Source organism: Nomascus leucogenys, chromosome 3, assembly GCF_006542625.1.
Source record: "Nomascus leucogenys isolate Asia chromosome 3, Asia_NLE_v1, whole genome shotgun sequence".
Classification (NCBI taxonomy): Eukaryota; Metazoa; Chordata; class Mammalia; order Primates; family Hylobatidae; genus Nomascus; species Nomascus leucogenys.
In genome coordinates, this window is record NC_044383.1 from 86,962,186 (window position 1) to 86,984,796 (window position 22,611).

Genomic DNA, 22,611 nt, shown 5'->3' on the forward strand with positions numbered 1-22,611 from the left:
GGGGAAGGTGGCTGGATTTCAGATAGATTTCAAAGGTAGAGTTGAAAAGGTCTGCTGACAGGTTAGATGTAGGTTGAGGTTTTCTAATTACATTTCTATTAGATTAGGAAAGCAGAGTCAGTAGTGACTCCAAAGTTTTGGTCCTGAGCAACTGGAGGTCTGTGTGGAGCATATGCTTGGGAGGTGACACGTAATTTTCTAAGGCTATTGGATTAAATCGAGAGAAGGGGCAGTCAAAATTAGAGGGAGGGGGTCAATCTTGTATATTTGGACTTTGTTGTGTTGTTTGTATGTGTAAAGGGAAAAGAAGACAGATGATTTTTGGTGACTGAATATCCCACTCCTATATCCTCTTCCCATCAAAGCTAGCAGTGGAATTTTAAAGTACGAGAAGGGCTTCTTATTCACGTCAAGGAAATAGGTAGGTTCCCTCTTTAAATTTTCTTATTATTGGGGCTGAAGGATCCCCACACTTAAAGTCTCCTGTGTTTTGGTGTCAGGGGTTGTGGGGATGTGAAGGTTGTTTATGAAAGTTGAATTCCAGTTGTTTCTAAATGTAACAAGAGGAAGGCCTGTCAGCAAGGGAACTGGAATCCACCTTGACTTGAGTAAGATTAAGGACAACCCAAGTATTTTGGGAAATGTATGAGGAGTTTTAGTTTTCAGCTTGATAGTGGTAATGACGGGGATGAGGGCAAATACATATATTTGTATGTGTTCAGGAATGGTGGTTGCAGGGGAGAACGTTGAAAGGAAACAAGCTGATTCTTAACAATTCCTGTCTGCTCTATCATCACCTTCTTTAATGCAGGTGATAACACTGGATCTTTGCTGAATGAAGCCTGTAGAATTACTTTCTTCATTCACTGCCTGTCCTTTCTCATTGCCCATTCTGGTCCTTACCTCCTGAAATCTCAGCTTCCTTTCTTCCTATTTAGCTAAACTTACTCTCTTAACAATCATTCATGATCCACCGCTCCCAAACCCATTCATGATCTTGACTTGGTTCTCACTTTCCTGACCTCTTGACAGTATTTAGTACCCATCATCTACCACAGGCATGGACACATGTCCTGCCAGGCTCCTGGCTGTCTCCTCTCTGCTCTGGCTGGCTGTTCCACTCTCAGAATGTTCTTTGTCATAACCTTCTCTGGTCCTTCCTGATTCCTTACTACAGTTAGGTTTTGAATGTTGCTTCCTTGGCTTTTCTTGCTACACTTCCTTGCTTGGTCATATCATCTCTACATGTAGGCCAGATAAAGTTTCATAAAGAAAAGTCCCACTTAGCCAAACCCTAACCTCTGGTGACTTGCCAATAAATTCCATTGTATTCACCTAAGAGTTATGGTCTTTACTCTCTAATTCACAGTCCCTTCACAGACTTTCCCCTTCTTCTTGCCTATTGATCCCTTTCATGTCTCTAAGAATGCAGACGTAGCCACTCCAGGCTGGGCTAGCTCCAAACTTTGCTAATGCCATTCTACCAGGAATGTCTTCTTTCGTCTGTGCCTTCCCGATTCTAAGCATCTTAAAAACAGCCTAAATGCCACTTCGTGATTTTTCTAAGTAATATTTTACCTCTGAACTCCCATAGCATTTCTCCCCATCACTAGTATTAGTGCAATTACTTTTTTATTATAATTATGACATCTTTTCATGCCCAGGCTACCCTTTTTGAAGGCAGGAATGTTTCTGATTCATGTGGGTATCAGAATACTCAACACAGTGCCTACAACAAATCCTTGACTGGAACTTCTATTATTTTGAGTTGATAAACTCCAGAGAAATACGAAATGACCTGCCATGAAAACAGAGTTGTACAGTGGAATAGCCAGCCCAGAGGTGCATGTTCTGAGATAAGTGTGCTGTGGGTACGTCAGTTAAGAAAGCACTTTATAATACAGCCCTGAAACCTTTTTATCACAATATTTCTCTTCACGAAAACGAAACCCCCAAAGACACTTTAGAACAAATGCATTCTCTCAATAATCAGCATTTGGAATTATTTTAAACACTGGCAAAATTCTTGGCCACTAAAAAAGTTATGAGAAGTGAATGACTTGCAGATCTGTAAACTTTAGTACTAATCTGAATATGTTGGCATATATTGTTATAAGACACATTTAACACTACAATTTTTGTTGAGTAATGAGCGTGGATAAAGTTATAGATAGTGTTGGTCACTCATTGGAATAAGATTAACTTAAATTTGTCACATTATTTCTCTTCTCTCTAAAGGGGACAACAGAAATAGTTTCTTATCGTTTCTATGTCCTGTGTCATATGTCCAGTGAAGGAGACTCCCCAAGTCGGCTTGCTCTCCAATAAAAAGGAATGATGTTGGTAAACATGGAATCAGTGAGATTGTTACCCCTCACGTTCCTGTATGGACTGGTGATTGTTATCTATATATAATCTTCATTTTCTTTTAATTCTACTAAAACAGTGGTTAAGATATAAATTCCAATTAGGTAATAAACTATGCCAAAGAAAAAACAGAGAGAACTCTTTATATGAAGTAAATTTCTCAGACTGGAGTCCTTGGGACACCTCATTCTCACTATACTTGGTTTGCTCACAATAGTTATTTAGATTTAATTTTGGGAAGTGAATACCTGGTTCCCCTGCAACCTACTTTTATTTCTTCTTCTTTTTTATTTAAGCATGGAAAAGGATATATACAAGCAATATATTCCAATTCCAGAAACACTTAAATTCTAGTACTTGTAACAATGACATTGGAAAACGTTTTAAAATAATTCATTTTAGGGCTAAGAAAACTGAAATTATTTCACAAAGGTAGAATTTCATTCCACTAGAATGCATATGTATGAACATTGAATTTTAACAAGTTTTTAGTTTGAAAAAATATTTTTCAAGATGGAATTTGTTTGGACATAGAGAAATTTTCTTTATTACAGGTGAAAACCTACCCATAGGGGTGAAAAATTTTCTGTCGCAGATTTTTCCTGGAGAGCATAAAGACAAATAATTGTACTATATGATCTATAAGCACTACAACATGAATTAGATTATACTTCTCTCCTTGTGTAAATAAATATGTCAGAAAGATAATGGAAATAAAGCCTTGAAGTAGAAGGGAAAGAAAAGAAGAACAGATGAGTAAGGGGATATTATTTAAAGGAAGCAGAAGAAAACATTGAGTCAGCTTGTTTTGAAGTGCCACTCTATATTTTATTTCCCAGTTAACCATATCTACATTTTCTAAGATCAGTATATTCTGTTTTCTTTGTTATCATCATTAGGCTCCATGATATAATTTTACATTATATATTATTAAACATTTATGACTACAGGAAATTCTTGAAGCTACTTCTACATGTGATCATATCAAAGTATAAATTTTGCTAACAAGACACACTGTGTATCACCTTACAGATTTATATTTTATGCAGCAGAGTTAGAAATCTGTGACAAGTCGTAACACTTGTCACACCTCAATGCGGTTTTCCTTAAAAAAGAAAAAGCAGCCAATATCCGTGTAGATAGTACATTGTGAGATGTAAAATTTGATTGATAGCTCCTAAATATCATCCCAAATATACACAAATTAAAAGATTATTCTAAATTCTTCTTCATCTTACATATCAAGAAACTCATAAAGATAACATTATAAAAGGCAACATTTGTTAAAAGGCCACTGTGGTTAACTTTATGTCACTGGAGTCAATACTGCAGCCACTGTCAATTTCCTGGATGGTTGAGGTTAGAAGTTGATTCTTTCAAGGCAAACATCAAGTAATTCGATGTTGTCTAGATGACTGAACAGAGAGAATTCTTAGCCACTCCTTTCAAATGGATTGTTCAGGTCAAGTTACTTTAATGCCAGGTCAGTCAGGGAATCAGAGACCTTGGTGTTGACCTGTGCAGAAAGACTCGCTTGTGTAACGTTGAGATAGATGTCATACTGCTGGTCCAGGCCAAGGTAGCAGTCACTCATGAAATATAATGTGTAGATATACCTAAAATATAAAAATAGAAGAAAAATGTAAAACCACTTTTGTAATCACAATCATATTTAATTCTTTCAGAACTTTGGTGGTAGGAGGCCGGGCGTGGTGGCTCACACCTGTAATCCCAGTACTTTGGGAGGCCGAGGCAGGTGGATCACGAGGTCAGGAGATGGAGACCACGGTGAAACCCCGTCTCTACTAAAAATACAAAAAATTAGCTGGGCACGGTGGCGGGCGCCTGTAGTCCCAGCTACTCATGAGGCTGAGGCAGGAGAGTGGCATGAACCCAGGAGGCGGAGCTTGCAGTGAGCAGAGATTGCGCCACTGTGCTCCAGCCTGGGGACAGAGCGAGACTCCGTCTCAAAAAAAAAAAGAACTTTGGTAGTAGGATTCTTCTTACCTCCCAGGTATTTCAGGGGTATAAAAAGAAAGGGAAGCAACATGATGATTTCGAATATATCCCACTCTTTTCAAAGCAATAAGTTCTCTCTTATCCACTTCTCCTAATATCAAAAACCATCCTTCATCTTTTGATTTGGGAAATCGAGGAGTAACTGCACAGCTCTCTGGCTTTCCCTGTAAACCAGAAAAAAAGATACAACATTAAAAATATCTAGACTTCCTATACCACTTGGTTGTGGTTAAGGCTACGTTGTCTTACTTGAAGGCCATACATCAACATAGTTCAGCATATCTACCTGAGATGTTTTAAATTTTCTTCCATTCTGGTTTGGTGTCTTTGATATGCAATTATTTAACTTTCTTCAAGATTCTCAGAGCACATTATAGACACTAGTTCGTAGTTGTAACTATCAGAATATTCGGCCAGTTAGAATAAAAAACTCTGGATCTTGACATCAAATTAGCAAATTCTCATGCTATTCCTACAATTAACTTTAATACCACATTGGTAGATGAACAAATTGAGACATAACCATGTTAACCAAATCTTCCAAAACCTTATTCACAAAAAACGAATGCTTAAGAAAACAAACAAACAAACAAACAAAAACACAAAGCCAATCAAGACTAGACTCTGGACCCCAAGATGATGAGTACTATATCAAATACATACTTTCTCCCTCATCCAAAAATAAAACTCACATAAAAAAGCACATATTCTAATATGGTAATATTAAAGAGTCCCTTCTCTGAGAAATGGGCAATTTTAAGTCAAGCAATTTGTAAAATATATTAATCACCACAATCCAAAATTAGATATAAACATAATGATCACACTTGAGGTCTTTATTTTAGATCAATTTTTATAAAATGCAAGATTATTCTAATGATTCTTTAAGACAATGACTTTATGGCATAAAATATAGTAATAATGATATATTCTCAGACTTCACTCAGTATTCTAGAGGGAGATGTTTCACTTACAGTATTTCAAAAGGGGGTCAGACAGTAATATATTTTTACAGCATCCAGAAACAAAAATTAAGAGATTTTCTGGCATGATAAATCTAAGCTTTAAGTAGAATATTAAGGTAAAAAAAATCAGTTTTCCCCCATGATTTTATCTTTATGATTATTGCTATTTATTATTATTACTATTATTAGTTTATAACTATTACTTTTTTTTATAAGTTGGAATACATTAAGTCATCTAAAAAATGCTCATATGGCCAGGTGCAGTGGGTCACGCCTGTAATCCCAACACTTTGGGAGGCCAAGGCAGGTGGATCACCTGAGGTCAGGAGTTTGAGACCAGCCTGGCCAACATAATACAAAAAATTAGCTGGGTATGGTGGCAGGCACCTGTAATCCCAGTTACTCGGGATGCTGAGGCAGGAGAATTGCTCGAACCCGGGAGGCGGAGGTTGCAGGGAGCTGATGTTGCACCCTTGTACTCCAGCCTGGGTAACATAAGTGAAATTCTGTCTCAAACAAACAAACAAATGAAAGCTCATATTAAGGTTGGGTGTGGTGGCTCATGCCAGTAATCCCAGCACTTTGGGAGGCAGAGGCAGGCGGATCATTTGCGGTCAGGAGTTCGAGATGAGCTGGTCAACATGGTGAAACCCTATCTCTACTAAAAATACAAAAAATTCGTTGGGTGTAGTGGCACATGCCTGTAAAACCCAGCTATTTGGGAGGCTGAAGCAGGAGAAATGCTTGAACCCAGGAGGTGGAGGTTGCAGTGAGCCAAGTCTGGGTGACACAGTGAGACTTCGTATCAAATAAATAAATAAATAAATAAATAAATAAAGCTCATATTAAAGCCTCTGAAATGCCAGAGGCCAATCAGTTAATACTTACACTGACAGATTTTTTTAGAATTAGAAATCAAATGAGGTGAGACTTGAAGGTACAATACTGAAAGAACATCTTAAGAATAGAAAGTTACTGATCATTTTGTGTGTGAGAACAGAAGGGACAATACTAATGAACTACAGCTTCACCCCTGAGAGCTTAATCTAGATATGGGAAAGCCCTGAATCCACTGGACCAAAAAGAAGACTAATTCTTTCTTATTTTAATTATTACAGCACTAAAAACCAATCTGCCCACCTGCTGTGTACTAATATTCTTAGAGGACCAGATAATCAGAGGCAACAGAAAAGAGCATAGTAATCTAAAATAAAAATACTGTACATTTTTGGCCTGTATGAACATTGACAAAGCTCTCCTATGCATTATAATGAAGGACGCGGGCAGATGTGGCAACTGAGGCTCAGAAAAGCTTAACATCTTATTCAAATTCATAGAGCTAAGTGGTAAAGCTTCAGTCTCATCTACATCTAGCCCAGTGTGGTTCCTGTATACCAAAGTGCCTCTAGGGCAGTACTGCTCAAGCTTTAAGGCCCTTAAAAATCATCTGGGGCATTGAGCGAAGGTATAGATTTTGAGATTCCCCCCTCCTTGAGGTTCTGATTCAGCCAGTCTGGAGTGGGGCCAAGGAATCTGCACTTTAAGAGGCACTCCAGAAAATTCTGCTGGCCAGAGTCTGCATACCATACTTTGACAATAGTACTCTAGGCAATATATTCTTATGTAAGGTACATTTTCTGGGGCTGAAAAAGGGCACACGAGGAGAACTCACGAATTGCAAAAGACTAACTCTCGCTGCTTAAGACCAGTTGAGAAAGCAGGATTTATGAATGACACGGGCACATTAGTCATATAACAGATATGTGTGGTGGCGCATGCTGGTATTTGGTGTGAAATATTTGAGAATGGAAACCAAACACTATACCTTGTGGAACCCAAAGTGGACTCTCTGCAAGCTGACTTGAAGCACATACTCTTGGTCAGCATGCAATTTGATCCATTTGTTGTCATCTCGTTTGTCTGCAGTCAGAGTTGAGACAGAGAGTTCATTATGTCCTTCAACTAAGTCATCCCACGAGCCTTTAACACTTATGCCAACATTTATCACTGGCAAGTGAGATAAGAAATTCCATGCCTAAATAAAAACAGAAAAGAAACATAATAAAGGAAGCGTTTCTGTGAAATGCAATGGTCAATTAAGAAATAGTGTGCTTTTAGAAGAAAATTAACCTTTTCATGTTGAGATTAATTCTAGATCCAATGCAGTTGCAGGAAATAATACAGAGACATTCTGTGGACCATTTAACCAGTTTCCTCCAAAGGTAGTATTTTTCAAAACTACAGTACTTATTACTACTAGGATATTGACATTACCATAATCCAGTGATTTTGTTCAGATTTCCCCAATTTTTCTTGTATTTGTGTCTATATGCATGTATGTGTAAGAATATTGTGCTTTTAGCCTTTTTAATGTCTTTGTAAAAATAACTAAAAGAGGGCTTATCATTATTTAAACTTGTGATTCCTTTATTGTAAATCCCTCCTGATATTGAGCAGCTGTTGACTATACTAAAATAAAACAAGTTAAAAAATGTTTGTTGTCGAACTGGTTTGTTTTGGAGAAGCATCTATTCAGACATTCTCGTGGCTTCTAAGATGGAGAGCATTACTTGGGGATAAAAGGGCAACCTGAAAAAATTTTTGTAATTCAATTATTGATGTTAGAATCCTCCATTGACCACTTATTGTACATTTTTTGGTCCATATTTCAAATGTGCCCTATTTATTCAGAAAAAAATTGTTTATATTCTATATATCAGAAGGAATTCTATAAGTCTAGGGTTCCTTCTAGAAACAAATATGAATTTTTGGCATCATCATACTGAGAATGCCAATTAAAATGACACATTAAAAGATATTTTACCTAACTTTATACTTGCTCTTGAAGTAGAAAGACATTTGTAAAAAATCAGTATTCAAATAGCAAGTGATCACCAATAACGAATGAATGAATGCGAATACCTAGGTCTACAGAAAAGATATAACAAAAAACTTGAGGTCATCTTTTTCTAACATATACAATTATATGGCAATATCACCATCAATCAAGAAAACTTCTCAATACATTGGCTTTTTTTTTTTAAAATCAGTTGTTACCTTCTAAGTTAGTTTTTTAAAGTACATGGTACTTTAATTTTGGTTTTCCTTTTATTCCTTTAACATATACTATAGATTTCCTTATAGGCTTTGATTTTGCTTAGTGCTGCTGAGTATACCTAATTGAAATGAAGTAGCCCTGATGAACCAAACTACCCCTTAGGAATTAAAAAAAATGTAAATTCAATGCAAATTTTCAATTGAACTCCAATCCTATAACCTGTCTTATGAATCTGAAATCATGTCTTGAACTGGATTTTGAAGTAGTAAAGCCACAGATTGTATTTCAATCTGTACAATCTGTACAAAGGATGGTCTACTGCCTGCTAGAACCTATAGTCACTAAGTATAGAAGCTGTACCACTAGATGTTCTTCTAGGACTGGCCAGTCTGGAAAAGGGGTTAAGGGGACTTAAAAACACAATTTCTGTAAAGCATTTGACTTTGTCAGACAGCACAAGTAACATTTACCCCATGAAGCAAGACTTGTTATGTTTCTTTACTTGTACCATTAAATTAGTCACCAATATAATGTTTTGTTATTAGTAACTCATTGGGATTTTACTTTACAAAGTCCCCAAATGTCATATCTGGCTTTTATATATATGTAATTTTTGTGGGACTTAATATTATTATTTTCAATCTACAATGTGTACACATAAATTTATTGGATATATATATATTTATGTATATAAAACATGAGCTATTTTTAAAGAAACTGCTAAGACATTTCAATACCAGCCAAACATATTTATCTGAGGATTAATCTTCATCTATTGAATCAGGCAAGAGCACTACCATGCATACAATTATTTAATTAGCAGCCAAATCCTCTGCCAGTCAGCAGCCGTTCCAGGCATACTGATGGGGTAGAAGATGCAAATCTCACAGTCGTACTGCTTTTTCTCATTACTACTGCAATTAGCACTTAAATTGATGCTTTAAACATACTAATTTCTGGAATAATTCAGGATTTGTATGTTACCTGGGATCGCCTCACTGCAGAGCCAGCACCAGATTGCTCTGCAAATTGAAGCACTTTTGAGCCAAATAACCATCATCATATCAGACAGAGCCAATTTGCATTTGGTTTTAAAGATAACAGAATGGCAATTTATGCAAATAAATTAAGTAAGTTTACTTCTGAGTTCTCCCTGAACTAATTATAACAATGTTCTAATTTTTCATCGTACCTAAAACTTGGCTTGAAATCAATGTATGTTATGTTGGGAATCTGTTGTTGCTAACAGAAGCTTTGTTTTGATTTAAATATATTGTTTTTATTCATAATTTTGATGGTAATTTAGTTAGAAAGGTAGGCATTTATTATGAATATTTAAATAGTATTTTGTGCCAATCTTGGGTTCAACAGAAACTGAACAGTCAATCAGACGTTAATGCCTGTTATACTTTTTCCAAGTCTTGCTCAAAAATAAGTTCCACTTGGAAAAAAAAAGACATGGTTTAGAAGTTTCTTAATACCTGCATTTGCAAGTCAATATGTTAATTATGTTATAAATCCTGAACGTTTACTTTGACATGTTTAGGGTAAAACTGCTTAAGACTTAAAGTCTAGATAGCCAAATATTTCTGGCATTGTTCATTCATATTTTTGGTCTTCCTAAAGATTGTTTGGAGACATGATCCTTGTTGTTTTCCGCAATACAGATTTAGCTTTCTATGTAAGTTATATGGTTCACACACACAAACATAGTTTATTTGAAAGGATACTTTTGAATCTAGAAGCAAAGTGATTATAATAAGAGAGGGGCATAAACAAATAACTGAGGGCATTGCATGAAAATATACCCAAGCATACAGAAGGAAACACTACCCTGAAGAGAGGGAGTAGAAGGCTAGGATAATGCAGACGAGTGATAGACAAGCTACATGAGGCTTTTTCACAGCCAGCTTAGTAGCATTTATACTGAAACAGCTTCTCATAATGCCAATACCACTATTAATTACTATTACTGTCATTATTTTTAGTATTCATTTACTGAGTTCTTACTCTATGTCAAGAACTGTATAAAGCAGTTTACATAAGAGTATCTTCCTTAATTTTCACAAGAACTTCTTGAGACATGTATGTTTTCATGTTCATAATCAGTAGTAAATGGCAGAGACAATTTAACTCAAGGTAGCCTGGTTCCAAAATCCATGCTCTAAGTTAGAAAACTCTTGGTACACCTTCTCAGAGTGGGGAAGCCTTCAAAACACTTAAGAGATGGTCTTACCTGTTTTGTTTTTGCAGCATGTAGCTCACTTTCTACCATGGAGCTAAATACATGGTCTTTCCCTCCACAGGCATGGATCAGTTCAGGAAGGCACTCGATGGAGGTCCGACCCCTAGCATGTGGGCCCTTCATAATCGGCTTCCATTTCCTAGGAAATAATATCAAACCAACCAAATAATTGTTTCACAGCACAAAGAAGATTTTCTGACAATGGTGGTTTATATAATGATAACTTTTTTTGTTTTAATTAAGAAATAACATTTTAAGACCATTATGCTAAGTTTAAAAATTCAGCCAGCATTCTGTATAGGATAACAGCCCAAGGCAGTACTGTTATCACTGCATCAAATGTATTAATTATGTGTGAGCTCAGTAAATACTTAGGGTTCACAGACACTGGGTGTCTTTCCACAGGAAGGCACTAATGTGAAGTAATGCTTCCATGTAGATGAAGTACTGATCTGGACCCCTGACATGTGCTTAATGGGTGCAGCAAATGTCTTTAATATAATTACTTAAATAAAGTTTTAAATTATAAGTTGTTGGGAACATAAAGTTAAAAGTTCACTTTGAGAATTTTTGAGATTTACAGCATTAAGTAGTGCTAGATTCCAGAAACATAGGCCACATAAATTTTCCAGTAAGAAGAAAAATATAATTGAAATTATATTAATACAGCACTTTTAAGAGTGCTGTGAAAACTGTATCAAATCTCTTAGGCCCCAAGCAGCTACCATAGCAGACCTGCGTGCTATGCGTGGTAGTACCCTAATGTGCGTTCTTTACTGCTGAAACCCTACTCCCATAACTTTATACCATACTGGAAGGGCTCCTGAAACTGAGCTGCAGACACACAGGAGGTTATCTGCCTTTCTCCCCATGCCACCTGCTGCTGGTATGGCACACTCTCTGAGTGTCTTTTAGTTTCTAGGGACATCCCATGGTAAGAACCCAAGTACTATGGAGACAACTGCCCTGGAACCAAATATATTTGAGTCAAATTGAGGGACTTTCCTAAGGGGACTTCGTGTGTGCCTGAGGTTCTTGTTGGCATCTGTGTCTAGATGTCTCAAATAACTGCCACCCCTCATCTGGATGAACAGGAGTATGGAGTGCATGATGGCAAGCTACAGCCAGATTGTTTTGCTTGTCTACATGACTGTGAACCAATATTTTGGCTGCAAAGTATCTCTTAACTGGTGTGAAACACTGGTGTGAAAGAAACATTTCCAATTAAACATTGCCAACCCTGCTTGTATTAGACACTGTTCTTTTCCTCGCAAACATATTTCAGTCATGTACATGAGACTTATGGGTTAAATAATTGATGCTAACATAAACTCTTATGTATAGGTTATATTTTGAGCTCCTGATATATATAACTACCTAGTTTGGGACATTTTGCAGATGCACGATTTACTTTTGACAATGGATTTCAGATATCTCTCATCTCCTCAACAATAACAGACATTGGTCATTTATTTTGCTTTAGATCACAAAGCATTTTAATGATGTCTTCTTAAATGAAGATTGATATTGTAAAAGAATAAACACAATTAATATAAAAATGTTTCCAATGCTTCAAATGGAAAATGATTTAGATAGGAGAAGTTTAAACTGTAGTTCAGCTTGGGACTGATGATCAAATTCCAAACAAGAATGTTATGTCACTTGGCCATGTCTCACTCTGGGAAACAGGAGTATTTTCCATGTCAATAATCAGTATTCTCCATAACATAAAATTTCAGTGACTACATATATAAAAAGTATTTTTTTTGAAATCAAAACAATTACATTGAAAAGTAAAACAATTACTTGAAAAGGTGAAGATGATGGTTTTCTATGTTTGGTAGTGTAAGAAGAGACGAGTCTTTTAACCACCGACCCTGGATCACCATCTGAATCAGGTTGGTGATATTCAGGACAGTCACCAGCCAGCCCTGGTTTGCAGCCACGTCCAGCATTGCCTGAACAGGGAAAATGCACATGTTACAAGAATTATATCATGGTACTTGCCCCCTCCACTGGGATTCTGATGTTAGCTTTAACAAAAAACAAAGAAACCAAGCATTATATCTCTAAATTACTATTCATCAACATAGAAACCAGAAAATAAATCACAGTTGGATTGCAGGGAACAAATCTGATCATAGCATTTACTGTACATTACTTCCTACAAAGGGCCAAATAATAAGTTTTGTTAGGGCAGCAGGGATAGCTACATAATATTGGTAGCTAGCATTAAAACAAAGATAAAAACAGTATACTTACTATGAGAGCAAATACTCATATAATTCACTGTATTAAGAACATTAGCAGCTGCATTTAAAGAGTGAATCTTACGTAGTCTTTCAAATTTAAAATCAACAATGGTAAGGAGATAGTTTTTCTTGCCAAAAATTTATTTTCTCCAAAGAACAGGCTAAAGACAGAGGCCTGGTTTTCAATGACAATAATACACCACACCACATACTAGCAAAGGGGGCAACTGCTAGTGGTACATGTGGAATGATGAGAAGCTATTCATATTAGTCTATACATTTAATCTAATGTTTTATGGACAAACAAAAGGCTGCATTTGCTTAAGGCAAAACTAAACAGTGAAATCTTATTTAAACAAAGGCAAAGTTTACACAGGCAAAGCTTTCAATTAAATTAGATTATGGAGAATGCTGACTTAAAGACACATAAGTTAATATCATGATCTTAGGTAGCTATTTTATACAGTTTTAGTACTGTACTCTTGTTTTGGGAAATGAGGATATGAAGACAGGAGAAATTAGATATGCCTAGCAAATAATTAAAATGATACTTTAATAGTAAATATGTCAATGACAGCAAAATATTTGTAAAATGTACAGAATCTGTTGCTAGTGGACTTTTAGAAATAATTTTTAAGGCATATTATGTTGTAAAAATTAATTTGCTATACTACTTAGTACTGTTGATGGGGAAGCATTTTCCTTCTGACCATTGAATATCCCACTCTGTTCTCTAATTTACAAAAAGTGAAAGTTTAGAAAACATCTGGCTAAACGAATCTATGGTTTCCTTAGTATATTACAGAGAAATGGAATAAAATTTCTGGATATCATGATTCATGTGATGGCATGGTCAAATTGGTCTTTAGCATCCATTAACCTGCTAGATATACATCATAAAGACAGAATGTTGGTATAAACAGGTATACTTATATATGTGTGTGTATATGAATGTGTATACATGTATGAATGTACTTATTTATAAATCTAGGGAAAATCCACTTATATTCTTCCTTTTTCTCCGTACAGCAGGATAATACACTTTGTCTTTCTTTGAAGTATATGAGACTACAGGTCATGATGAATGCTACTCATAGACAAAAAAAGAGTAGTTCACAAGTCACAACTCTTGAGTCTTACTAAGGGAAGAGAAAAGGAAAAGAGAAATGAGTAATTATACCTAATGCAGTATTGTGATGATGTCAGAACTTGCAATGTGGAGTAACTATGGCAATTTTACTGGTGATTTTACACTGCAACTTGACTGGAAATAAATTCCAGATCAAAAGCTCACATACTAGAAGAGCTAGATGGATGAACCATATGTTCTTAACTTTGAAGTTTTCATGATGAAGTTGAAAGATTTCATAAAACTTATGAGATTTCCCCACAATTTTTCACTGTAGGATCCAGATGTGAAAATGTAAAAAAATCATGCTCACTACTTATATGAAATAAATAAAAAAGCCATATCATAAATAGAAAACTATTATTTAACTTGTTTAAATTTAGAGAAAAGGCAAGTGGGGAGACCAAGAATCTGTGATGGTAAAAAGTTTTGTGGCTCCCCAGCTGAGCTGAACCAAAATGTTGCTACATGTTTCTCTGCTCAATTACTCCTTAGTTGTCTTGTTCTCTTTGCCCCCACTGCTTTGGTGCAGACCCTCGTTTCTCTCCTGGAAAATTCTAATTATTCTTTATTCTCACCTAATTTCTTTTCAGTCTATATATTGTTACCGAAGTGAATTATAAGAAGGTAAAAGTACTCATATCATTCCTCTGCTTACGTTTCTTTAATGGTTTTACACTGTATAGGGGATAAAAAAACTGACGCTTCTCTGAATGACAGTCAACATCCTCTGATCTGTCTGGTCCTTGCTTTTCACTCTGGCCATGTCCCCCTCTGTACTCTTAGTAGAGCAAAACGTAACTACTGATATTTTCCCACAATGAACCTTGCTTTAAATGTTTTCTTCTTCTTCTTCCTCCTCCTCTTCCTCCTTTCTCCTCCTCTTCTTCCTCTTCTTCTTCTTCTTCTTCTTCTTCTTCTTCTTCTTCTTCTTCTTCTTCTTCTTCTTCTTCTTCTTCTTCTTCTTCTTCTCCTCCTCCTCCTCCTCCTCCTCCTCCTCCTCCTCCTCCTCCTCCTCTTCTTTCTTCTTCTTCCTCTTCTTTTCTTCCTTCTTCTTCTTCTTCTTCTTCTTCTTCTTCTTCTTCTTCTTCTTCTTCTTCTTCTTCTTCTTCTTCTTCTTCTTTCTTCTTCCTCTTCCTCTTCTTCCTCTTCCTCTTCCTCCTCCTCCTTCTTCCTCTTTCTTCATTTCTTTTTTTAAACAAATACCATTCCTTCTACTTTGTCTCTCTGGGAAATTCCTATTCATCCAACAAGTCTCATTCAAATGCTACTTTTTACAATGAAGCTGCCACATAGTTGTAGGTACAGTCAAGCACCACATAATGATGTTTTGATCAATAACGAATGAACCTGCATATACAACAGTGGTCCCATAAGACTATACAACCATATACTCTGTAACTTTTCTATGTTTAAATATGTTTAGATACATGAATATCATTGTGTTACAATTTCCTACAGTATTCAGTATACTAACATGCTATACAGGTTCATAGCCTACACGTGTAGTGGGCTATACCATCTAGGTCTGTGTAAGTACTCTCTATGATGTTCCCACATGAAGAAATTGCCTAAGGGCACGTTTTCTCAGAACTCAACCCTGTTATGCGATGCATGACAGTATTTTTCCTATGCCTCTGCTGTTCTTGACACACTCCACCATCATCCTTTTGTAATCCTCTGTTTACCCATCTGTCCTTTAAAGTATAGGCTTCTTGATGGCAAGAATCTGGAATCATTCCTTGTAATTCTAGCCCCAGCACACTGCACTCAAGAAATATTTATTAAATAATATAGGTAAAAATCTAATTACAACGATTATAACAACATTCGGTCTAAGTTATTGCACATCTACCAAAGACAGTATGGTACAGGAGAAAAAAACAAGTTTTAATGTCAGATAAACATAAAGTAATCCCCCCTTACCTGTGGGGAATATATTCTAAGACCCTAACTTTACTTAATAATGGCTCTAACGTATAAGAGTAGTGATGCTGGTAATTTGAATACGCCAAAGGGAAGCTGTAAAGTGCTTCCTTTAAGTGAAAAGGTGAATGTTCTTGATTTAATAAGAAAACAAAAGAAATCATATGCTGAGGTTGCTAAGGTATACAATAAGAAGGAAGGATAGTCTATCCATGAAATTGTGAAGAAAAAATAAATTCATGTTAGTTTTGCTGTCACACCTCAAACTGCAGAAGTTATGCCTCAGTGCATGATACATGCTTAGTTAAGATTGGAAAGGCATGAAATGTATGGGTAGAAGACATGAACAGAAACATGTTCTAATTGATGGTAACCAGGTTCTGTACTATCCATGGTTTTAGGCATCCACCGGGGGTCTTGGAACTATGTTCTAAGGATAAGGGGGTACTGTTGTACAAGATGGCAGGGAACAAGGCCAAAGACAGATCCTGCAGCTCAGGCCAAACTGGAGGATGTGGGCCTGGTTTTCAGTTTGAGTGGGCAAGCCCATGTGACTATTCAGAGATCCAAACCTGATAGGGGCTAAGGCCAAGGGATGGTCCAGGCAAATGGATTGGAGAGTCCTGGTAGATTGCACTGATACACTTCATATGACTGAGCTTAGGATGAGTTCCTTGTGTCTCACTGCCTTTTAACAGCAGTTTTCCTGGCAGATAAGGACTAATAGGTATATGCTCCTCCCCAGACTGGGGATGGCTTTGGTAACAACTGGAGAGCATGCCTGAGTTTCCCCAGTAACCCCCAAAGTCCTTTATAGGGATCTAATGCTCAGCGATCTAAACAATAAAAGGTTGTTTTAGTACATGGAGGATAAATTATTAGCAGCTTAACATTAACATTAGGCAAATACTTAATACCCCTTTACCTCTTATCCACTTTCTACTTGGCACTCTATCTACCAGACAAAGCTAGGATGATTCTGAGTGTTGGGGAAACATGAATGGGGGCTGACTCTGTGTGTGAGACTTTCTTCTACTAAGTTGGAATCAATTTCAGTGAGTTGTTAATTCGGAATTCTTTGTCATCACCAGCCCTGGAAGAATGGAAATGTGATTTCAAGCACTGTATCCACTTATAAAATTATACTACAACTAAAACCTTATTTTAATTAGCAAAAACAATAGGTTTGTCATTTATTTAAGAGAGGTGAGCTGGAGAGGAGGTGATGAATTTAATTTTGAACACATTTTAAGTGAGGTGCTATTATGAAGCCAAGAAGTTGAGGTGAAAATGAGCTCTGGAGAAAGTGTATGGGCTAGAGCTGTGGACTTAGAAATCCTGGGCACAAAGTGCGCAGTCAAAAATAATTAAAATGAGCATGCATGGAGCAGAGATAGGGGAAGCAGAGTGGGGTTTACCTGGAGATGACATCTGGAAAGGGAAGGGGAGGGCAGCTAAGGGAGTCTCACAGGCACTGCTGAAATAGTCGTGATTAGGATGGATGTTTGTTAAGCATCTACTATTTGTCAAACACCCTGTTAACCATTTAATGTAAGTTATTGAATTTAAACCATTTTTCAGATGAAGACACTGTGGTTTACAAAGGTAAAGAAAACGGCCTAAGGTTGCATAGCTCTGGTAAATGGGTACAGCTGGGACTCCAGTTCTGGGGAACCTGACTTCAAAGGGCTTGCTTTAACCAATACAGTATAATGCCTATGAAGTTCAGGATGAGGAGGAAGGTGTATAGACTTTGCATGGGGCTCTAAATTAGAATTAAAGATTCTCTGAGGAATGTGCATACTAGATAAACTGAAACTTTGTGAAGTTTTCCTGACAAGACAGAATGTAAGCAAATAATAAGTTTGGATGAAGTGTAATCAGTATTATGATTCACGAATACATGATACTGGTTGAGAGGGGGTGTGGTATACTAGAAAAAGGTTTAGCCTGAGAGTTTACAGTATTGTGCCTTTAAATTAGCTGTAAGACCTTGGGCAAATCACTTAACCACTGGTATTCATTTTCCTCATCTGATAAATCAAGCAGTTTGATTAGGTGCTTTTTAATGGCTTCTATCTTCTGTAAGCTTTAATTTTTCAACAATAAAATGCCAACATACTCATACTATATAGCTATTTGTTTTTACAGAGCTTACTTTCTATTTTTCCAGGTGGACTGTAATATCCCTGAGGTTAGGGGTAGCATATACTAAGCAGGAAATAAGCTGTACAGAGAAAAGACCCTTCTGGGGTCAGAGGAAGATAAATTATCTGCTTCCAGGGTATGTGGGCAAGAACTCACAGAAAAGAGGGGCTTCTGCTGGTCTCCTCTAGAGTTTAGAAAATGGGCAGTCTCTGTAAGGAAATTTTTAAAGGTGTGGGGTTCCTGAAGCCAAAGGTATCCCTTATGACTTGGATACACCACATGTCCTCAACATCTATTTCGAATCAATTTTAAGAATTTCCAGCCAGGCGCGGTGGCTCACGCTTGTAATTCCAGCACTTCGGGAGGCCGAGGCGGGCGGATCACGAGGTCAGGAGATCGAGACCACGGTGAAACCCCGTCTCTACTAAAAATACAAAAAAACTTAGCCGGGCGTGGTGGCGGGCGCCTGTAGTCCCAGCTACTCAGGAGGCTGAGGCAGGAGAATGGCGTGAACCCGGGAGGCGGAGCTTGCAGTGAGCTGAGATTGCGCCACTGCACTCCAGCCTGGGCGACAGAGCAAGACTCTGTCTCAAAAAAAAAAAAAAAAAAGAATTTCCTAAGCATAACAGGCTTGGTCTTAGCATTTAAATTCAACCACATTTTTACAGTGGTGCAAGTATTTCTGCGAATAACAGATTTATCCAAAACTATAGATACTTTTCTTCTTATCTTCCACAGTTGCAGATTATACTTTGAAAAGCTAACATTTTAAGCTTGACAACATATCTTCTACATTTCAAATCAAGTAAATCCCATGAATTTATTGTAAAAAGCTCCAAACAGTGAATTATATAAAGTCAGACAGTGTAGAGAGTATGCAGTATGGTGTGATAAAAATATTTGTATACTATTGCACAGATTACACAACACTTTCACTAATAGCTCTCATCTAATACTTAACAATACTATGAGGCAGGCATTAATATTACCCCCCTTCACAGAAAGGGGAACTTAAGCTTAAAGAAGTTTAGTGACTATGGTAAACAAGTGATGAAGTTAAGGCTTGATTTTGGTTTTCCAGTTTCATATATGTGCTCATTACACTGTATTCTATTATGTGTGCTGATTTCTGCATATTCTGTCTTGCTTCAAAAAGAATCTGAGGTGGCTTACATCTGACCTTGTTTCCCACATAGCAGAAAAATGTGAACTTCAGACAAAATTATTATGTATTTAATTCATTATTGTCTCTGTGGGTAAATTTTATCAACATATTTTTTGAAAATCTAAAATTTTAAAATTAATTTTAACCTACCATTTGGTTATAACTACATCTTAACATTTGATCTTCAGGCACTTATCTTTTGAAACACGACTGAATTCCGGATTTAAATAATCCAAAAGTAAAATAGGAACATTGAGCACTGTGATAAAATTATGTCAGTTTCATTGCAAGGAAATAGCATCACTGACCTAGGCTACTAAAAGAAAATCCGTATCATTAAATGTACACAAAGAGGTAGGTTAAAGGGTGGATAATAAAATCTAACTCTAAGGCTCATTATTTTAAAAATTTCCCCTAAAATCTAAACTTCAGTTTAAGAAATCTATCAATTTAATCCTTAGTGTCCTCAAGTCTCTGTGGCTGTAGGGTGTATGCATGGAACTGGACAGATGGCTCCAGGCTCTCTCCCCTTCTTAGTATTCTTTAGACTTATATTCTCTCTTCCTCCTCCCTTTATCCTTCCTCCTCTTCAAGGAACATTTCCTCCTTTTCCCCATATCTCTTGTCATCATCTTAATGTGTCTAGTGTTAGTATAGGGATTACAATAAATATACGAAAATAAGATCACTGCCAGGAGCAGTGGCTCACGCCTGTAATCCCAGCACTTTCGGAAGCCAAGGCGGGACAATCGCTTAAACCCAGGAGTTCAAGACCAGCTTGGGAAACAGTGAGATCCCATTAAAAAAAAAATTGCTGGGTGTGGTGGTGTGTGCCTGTGGTCCTAGTTACGTGGAGCCTGAGGCGGAAGGATCGCTTGAGCCCAGGAGGTTGAGGCTACTATACTCCAGCATGGGTGACAGAGTGAGACCCTGTCTCAAAAAAAAAAAAAAGAAAGAAAAAGAAAAAAAAAAAAGAGAAAATAAGATCACGACAAAGGTTGAAGTGAGGCATGTCTGTTCAAATTAAATGACATGGGGATGATATATTGTCATCAGAGTTTAAAAGAAAGAAATTTATTTATGCCAAAATGAGAAAAATTACATTAATTTATAAAAACCAAGTTGTTATTTATAAAGTATCACAAGAATGCAAAACACTATGGAAAGATCATCAAAAACAGGAAAGTCTGAGAAACTTTCAGAGCCAAGAGGAGCCTGAGAAATGACTACTGAATTTAAAGGGATATCCACGGTGAGACTCTAGAATAGAAAAGGGCATTAGGGATCATCACACATTGTATACCTGTATCAAAATGTTATATGTACCCTCAAAATAGGTACAAGTATTATATATCAAGAAAAAAATTTTAAAAAGAAAAAGGATATTAGGTAAAAAAGAATTGTGAATAAGTACAGACTTTAGTTAATAATTATTTGCCAAAATTGGCTTATTAATTGTAGCAAATGTACCTTACTAATATATTTAAGATGTCAATATTAGAGGAATAATAGGTTCTAGGTATATGGGAACTTTGTACTATCTTTGCAACTTTTCTGGAAATATAAAACTATTCTCAAACAAAAAGTTTATTTTAAAAAATTATGGAAATTGATCCTAGGCAGCTTGTTAAAACATTAGTTGTTAGACATCTGCTAGAAAATGCACTATATAGTTCAAGAGCTCCCAGAAGTTTTACGATGATGGGAAAACCTGAAAAAGCTTTCTTGACAGAAAAGCACACTCCTTTAAAGGTTCAGGTCACTTGCAAGTAATGATACAATATTTTGTCAATAATTAAAATGCTATAAGTACATTTATAAGAATCTTTTTCAATAGCAACAGTTGTTCATAGTAACTTTCTCCTGAACTTTTACCCCCAGAAGGTTAGCATTCAGGAAGCTCAGCTGCTGTCTAACAAACTTAATTAATCAAAAAGTCATTTCCGAGCTGTAACTATGAGTAAAAGCGCTTCAAGTGTGCTAGCAAGCCTACAAGTTAATCAAAATGCTAATGCAGTACAAATTAAAGTTGTGATTAACATTTCACAGTAGCTGCTTAAGTGAATTGATCACACAAATGGGTTAAGCATTACTCATTTCCTACAGCCCCAACCGGGAAAAGGGTTGTTATGTGGGTATAAGGAGAGGAGCAGGGGGTAGAAGGATCTTTCATAATAGCATCATATCATCAACAAACCACCACCAAATTGTTATACAAAAGCTTACAGGTAAAGTCACCCAGAGGGAAAACAGCCTTCCAAATTATATTATAGTCCTTGAAGGGAGATTGGCTATAAATCCACAAGAGTAAGTAAAGGTGTTTAACACCTCAAAATCCACACATTTGTGTTAGTTTTGGGAAAGCTAAATGCATCAGCTCTGTATCACTTCCCTAGTGGAGAATGGTGCTTTGTTTTAGGTGGTGTTTTGGGAGATAAAATATAGCTTTGACCATCTAGGACTAGGATTCGGCACCATTGTGTGGTCCTTTGCATTTGGAAGAATAATCACTCAGGATTAAGTTCATTTAGAATTATTTGTTTTTAAATAGTCATCCACTAACACAACTTCAACAGGTTTTTATGGCAGAATATGAACTCTGGGCAGTCTGGCCAGGAATGCAGCCTGAATTAGACTTCACCTTCATCTCTATGAATTTGATAAAGTCATACTAATATTTACAATAAGTAAACTACATTTGTTTGTGGATAATTCAGATTTGGCAGAAAATCTTAAAAGCATTGTAAGACTCCACAAACAAAAAATCTTTTCCAGTCTTTCCTATAAAAGAACTAAAAAGAAAAAAGTGAAATATTTATTTACCTATGATATACTGAGATCTATATACCCCAAGCACTGTACTCAAGTCACCTTAACAGTCGGTGTCATTACAGTTGATAAGTTTCCAGCATACTTTAGATGATACAAAAGACCCCAAATGTATGCTTATAATATTAATGCTCATAGTTCCTTGAAACATATCCATAAATTATTTACTTATAATCTACTCACCTTTCTCTCAAAATGATTAGAAGAAGCTTTCTGAAGCTTCTTGCGCAGTACTGTCTATTTAAAGATAACGTTTTCTTGGTCTAATTATAAGCATTTAAAAATTTGAAAAGATTCTACAAAAATACACAAGACTTTATCTACCGTTTGCTATATCAAAACATTTCGCACAGGTATTGCATTAAGGGTTTGAGCAAGTACTTCTATTGTTAAGCTTAGCAATACCTGGACTATTTTCACCACTAAATGTATTTAAACTCTGCAATTCTAAAACTCTTAAATGACACTGACATTCTTTAACACATCACCAACCCACTGAGCCTGAGCT

At 36.4% G+C, this 22,611-nt stretch overlaps 1 protein-coding gene across 1 annotated transcript in view; it reads right to left on the reverse strand.

Annotated features, from left to right (window-relative positions):
• Positions 1-3,170: 3,170 nt before the first annotated feature.
• The window catches only part of ASCC3 (activating signal cointegrator 1 complex subunit 3), a 393,050-nt gene continuing 373,609 nt past the window's right edge, over positions 3,171-22,611 (reverse strand). Inside the window, exons 38-42 of the mRNA XM_030809499.1 lie at positions 12,461-12,612; positions 10,646-10,793; positions 7,177-7,386; positions 4,375-4,550; positions 3,171-3,983 (exon numbers count right to left, since the gene is read on the reverse strand). Of these exons, the coding sequence (XP_030665359.1) occupies positions 3,836-3,983; positions 4,375-4,550; positions 7,177-7,386; positions 10,646-10,793; positions 12,461-12,612 (834 nt within the window). The 3' untranslated portion in view covers positions 3,171-3,835. The remainder of the gene's footprint in view (positions 3,984-4,374; positions 4,551-7,176; positions 7,387-10,645; positions 10,794-12,460; positions 12,613-22,611) is intronic.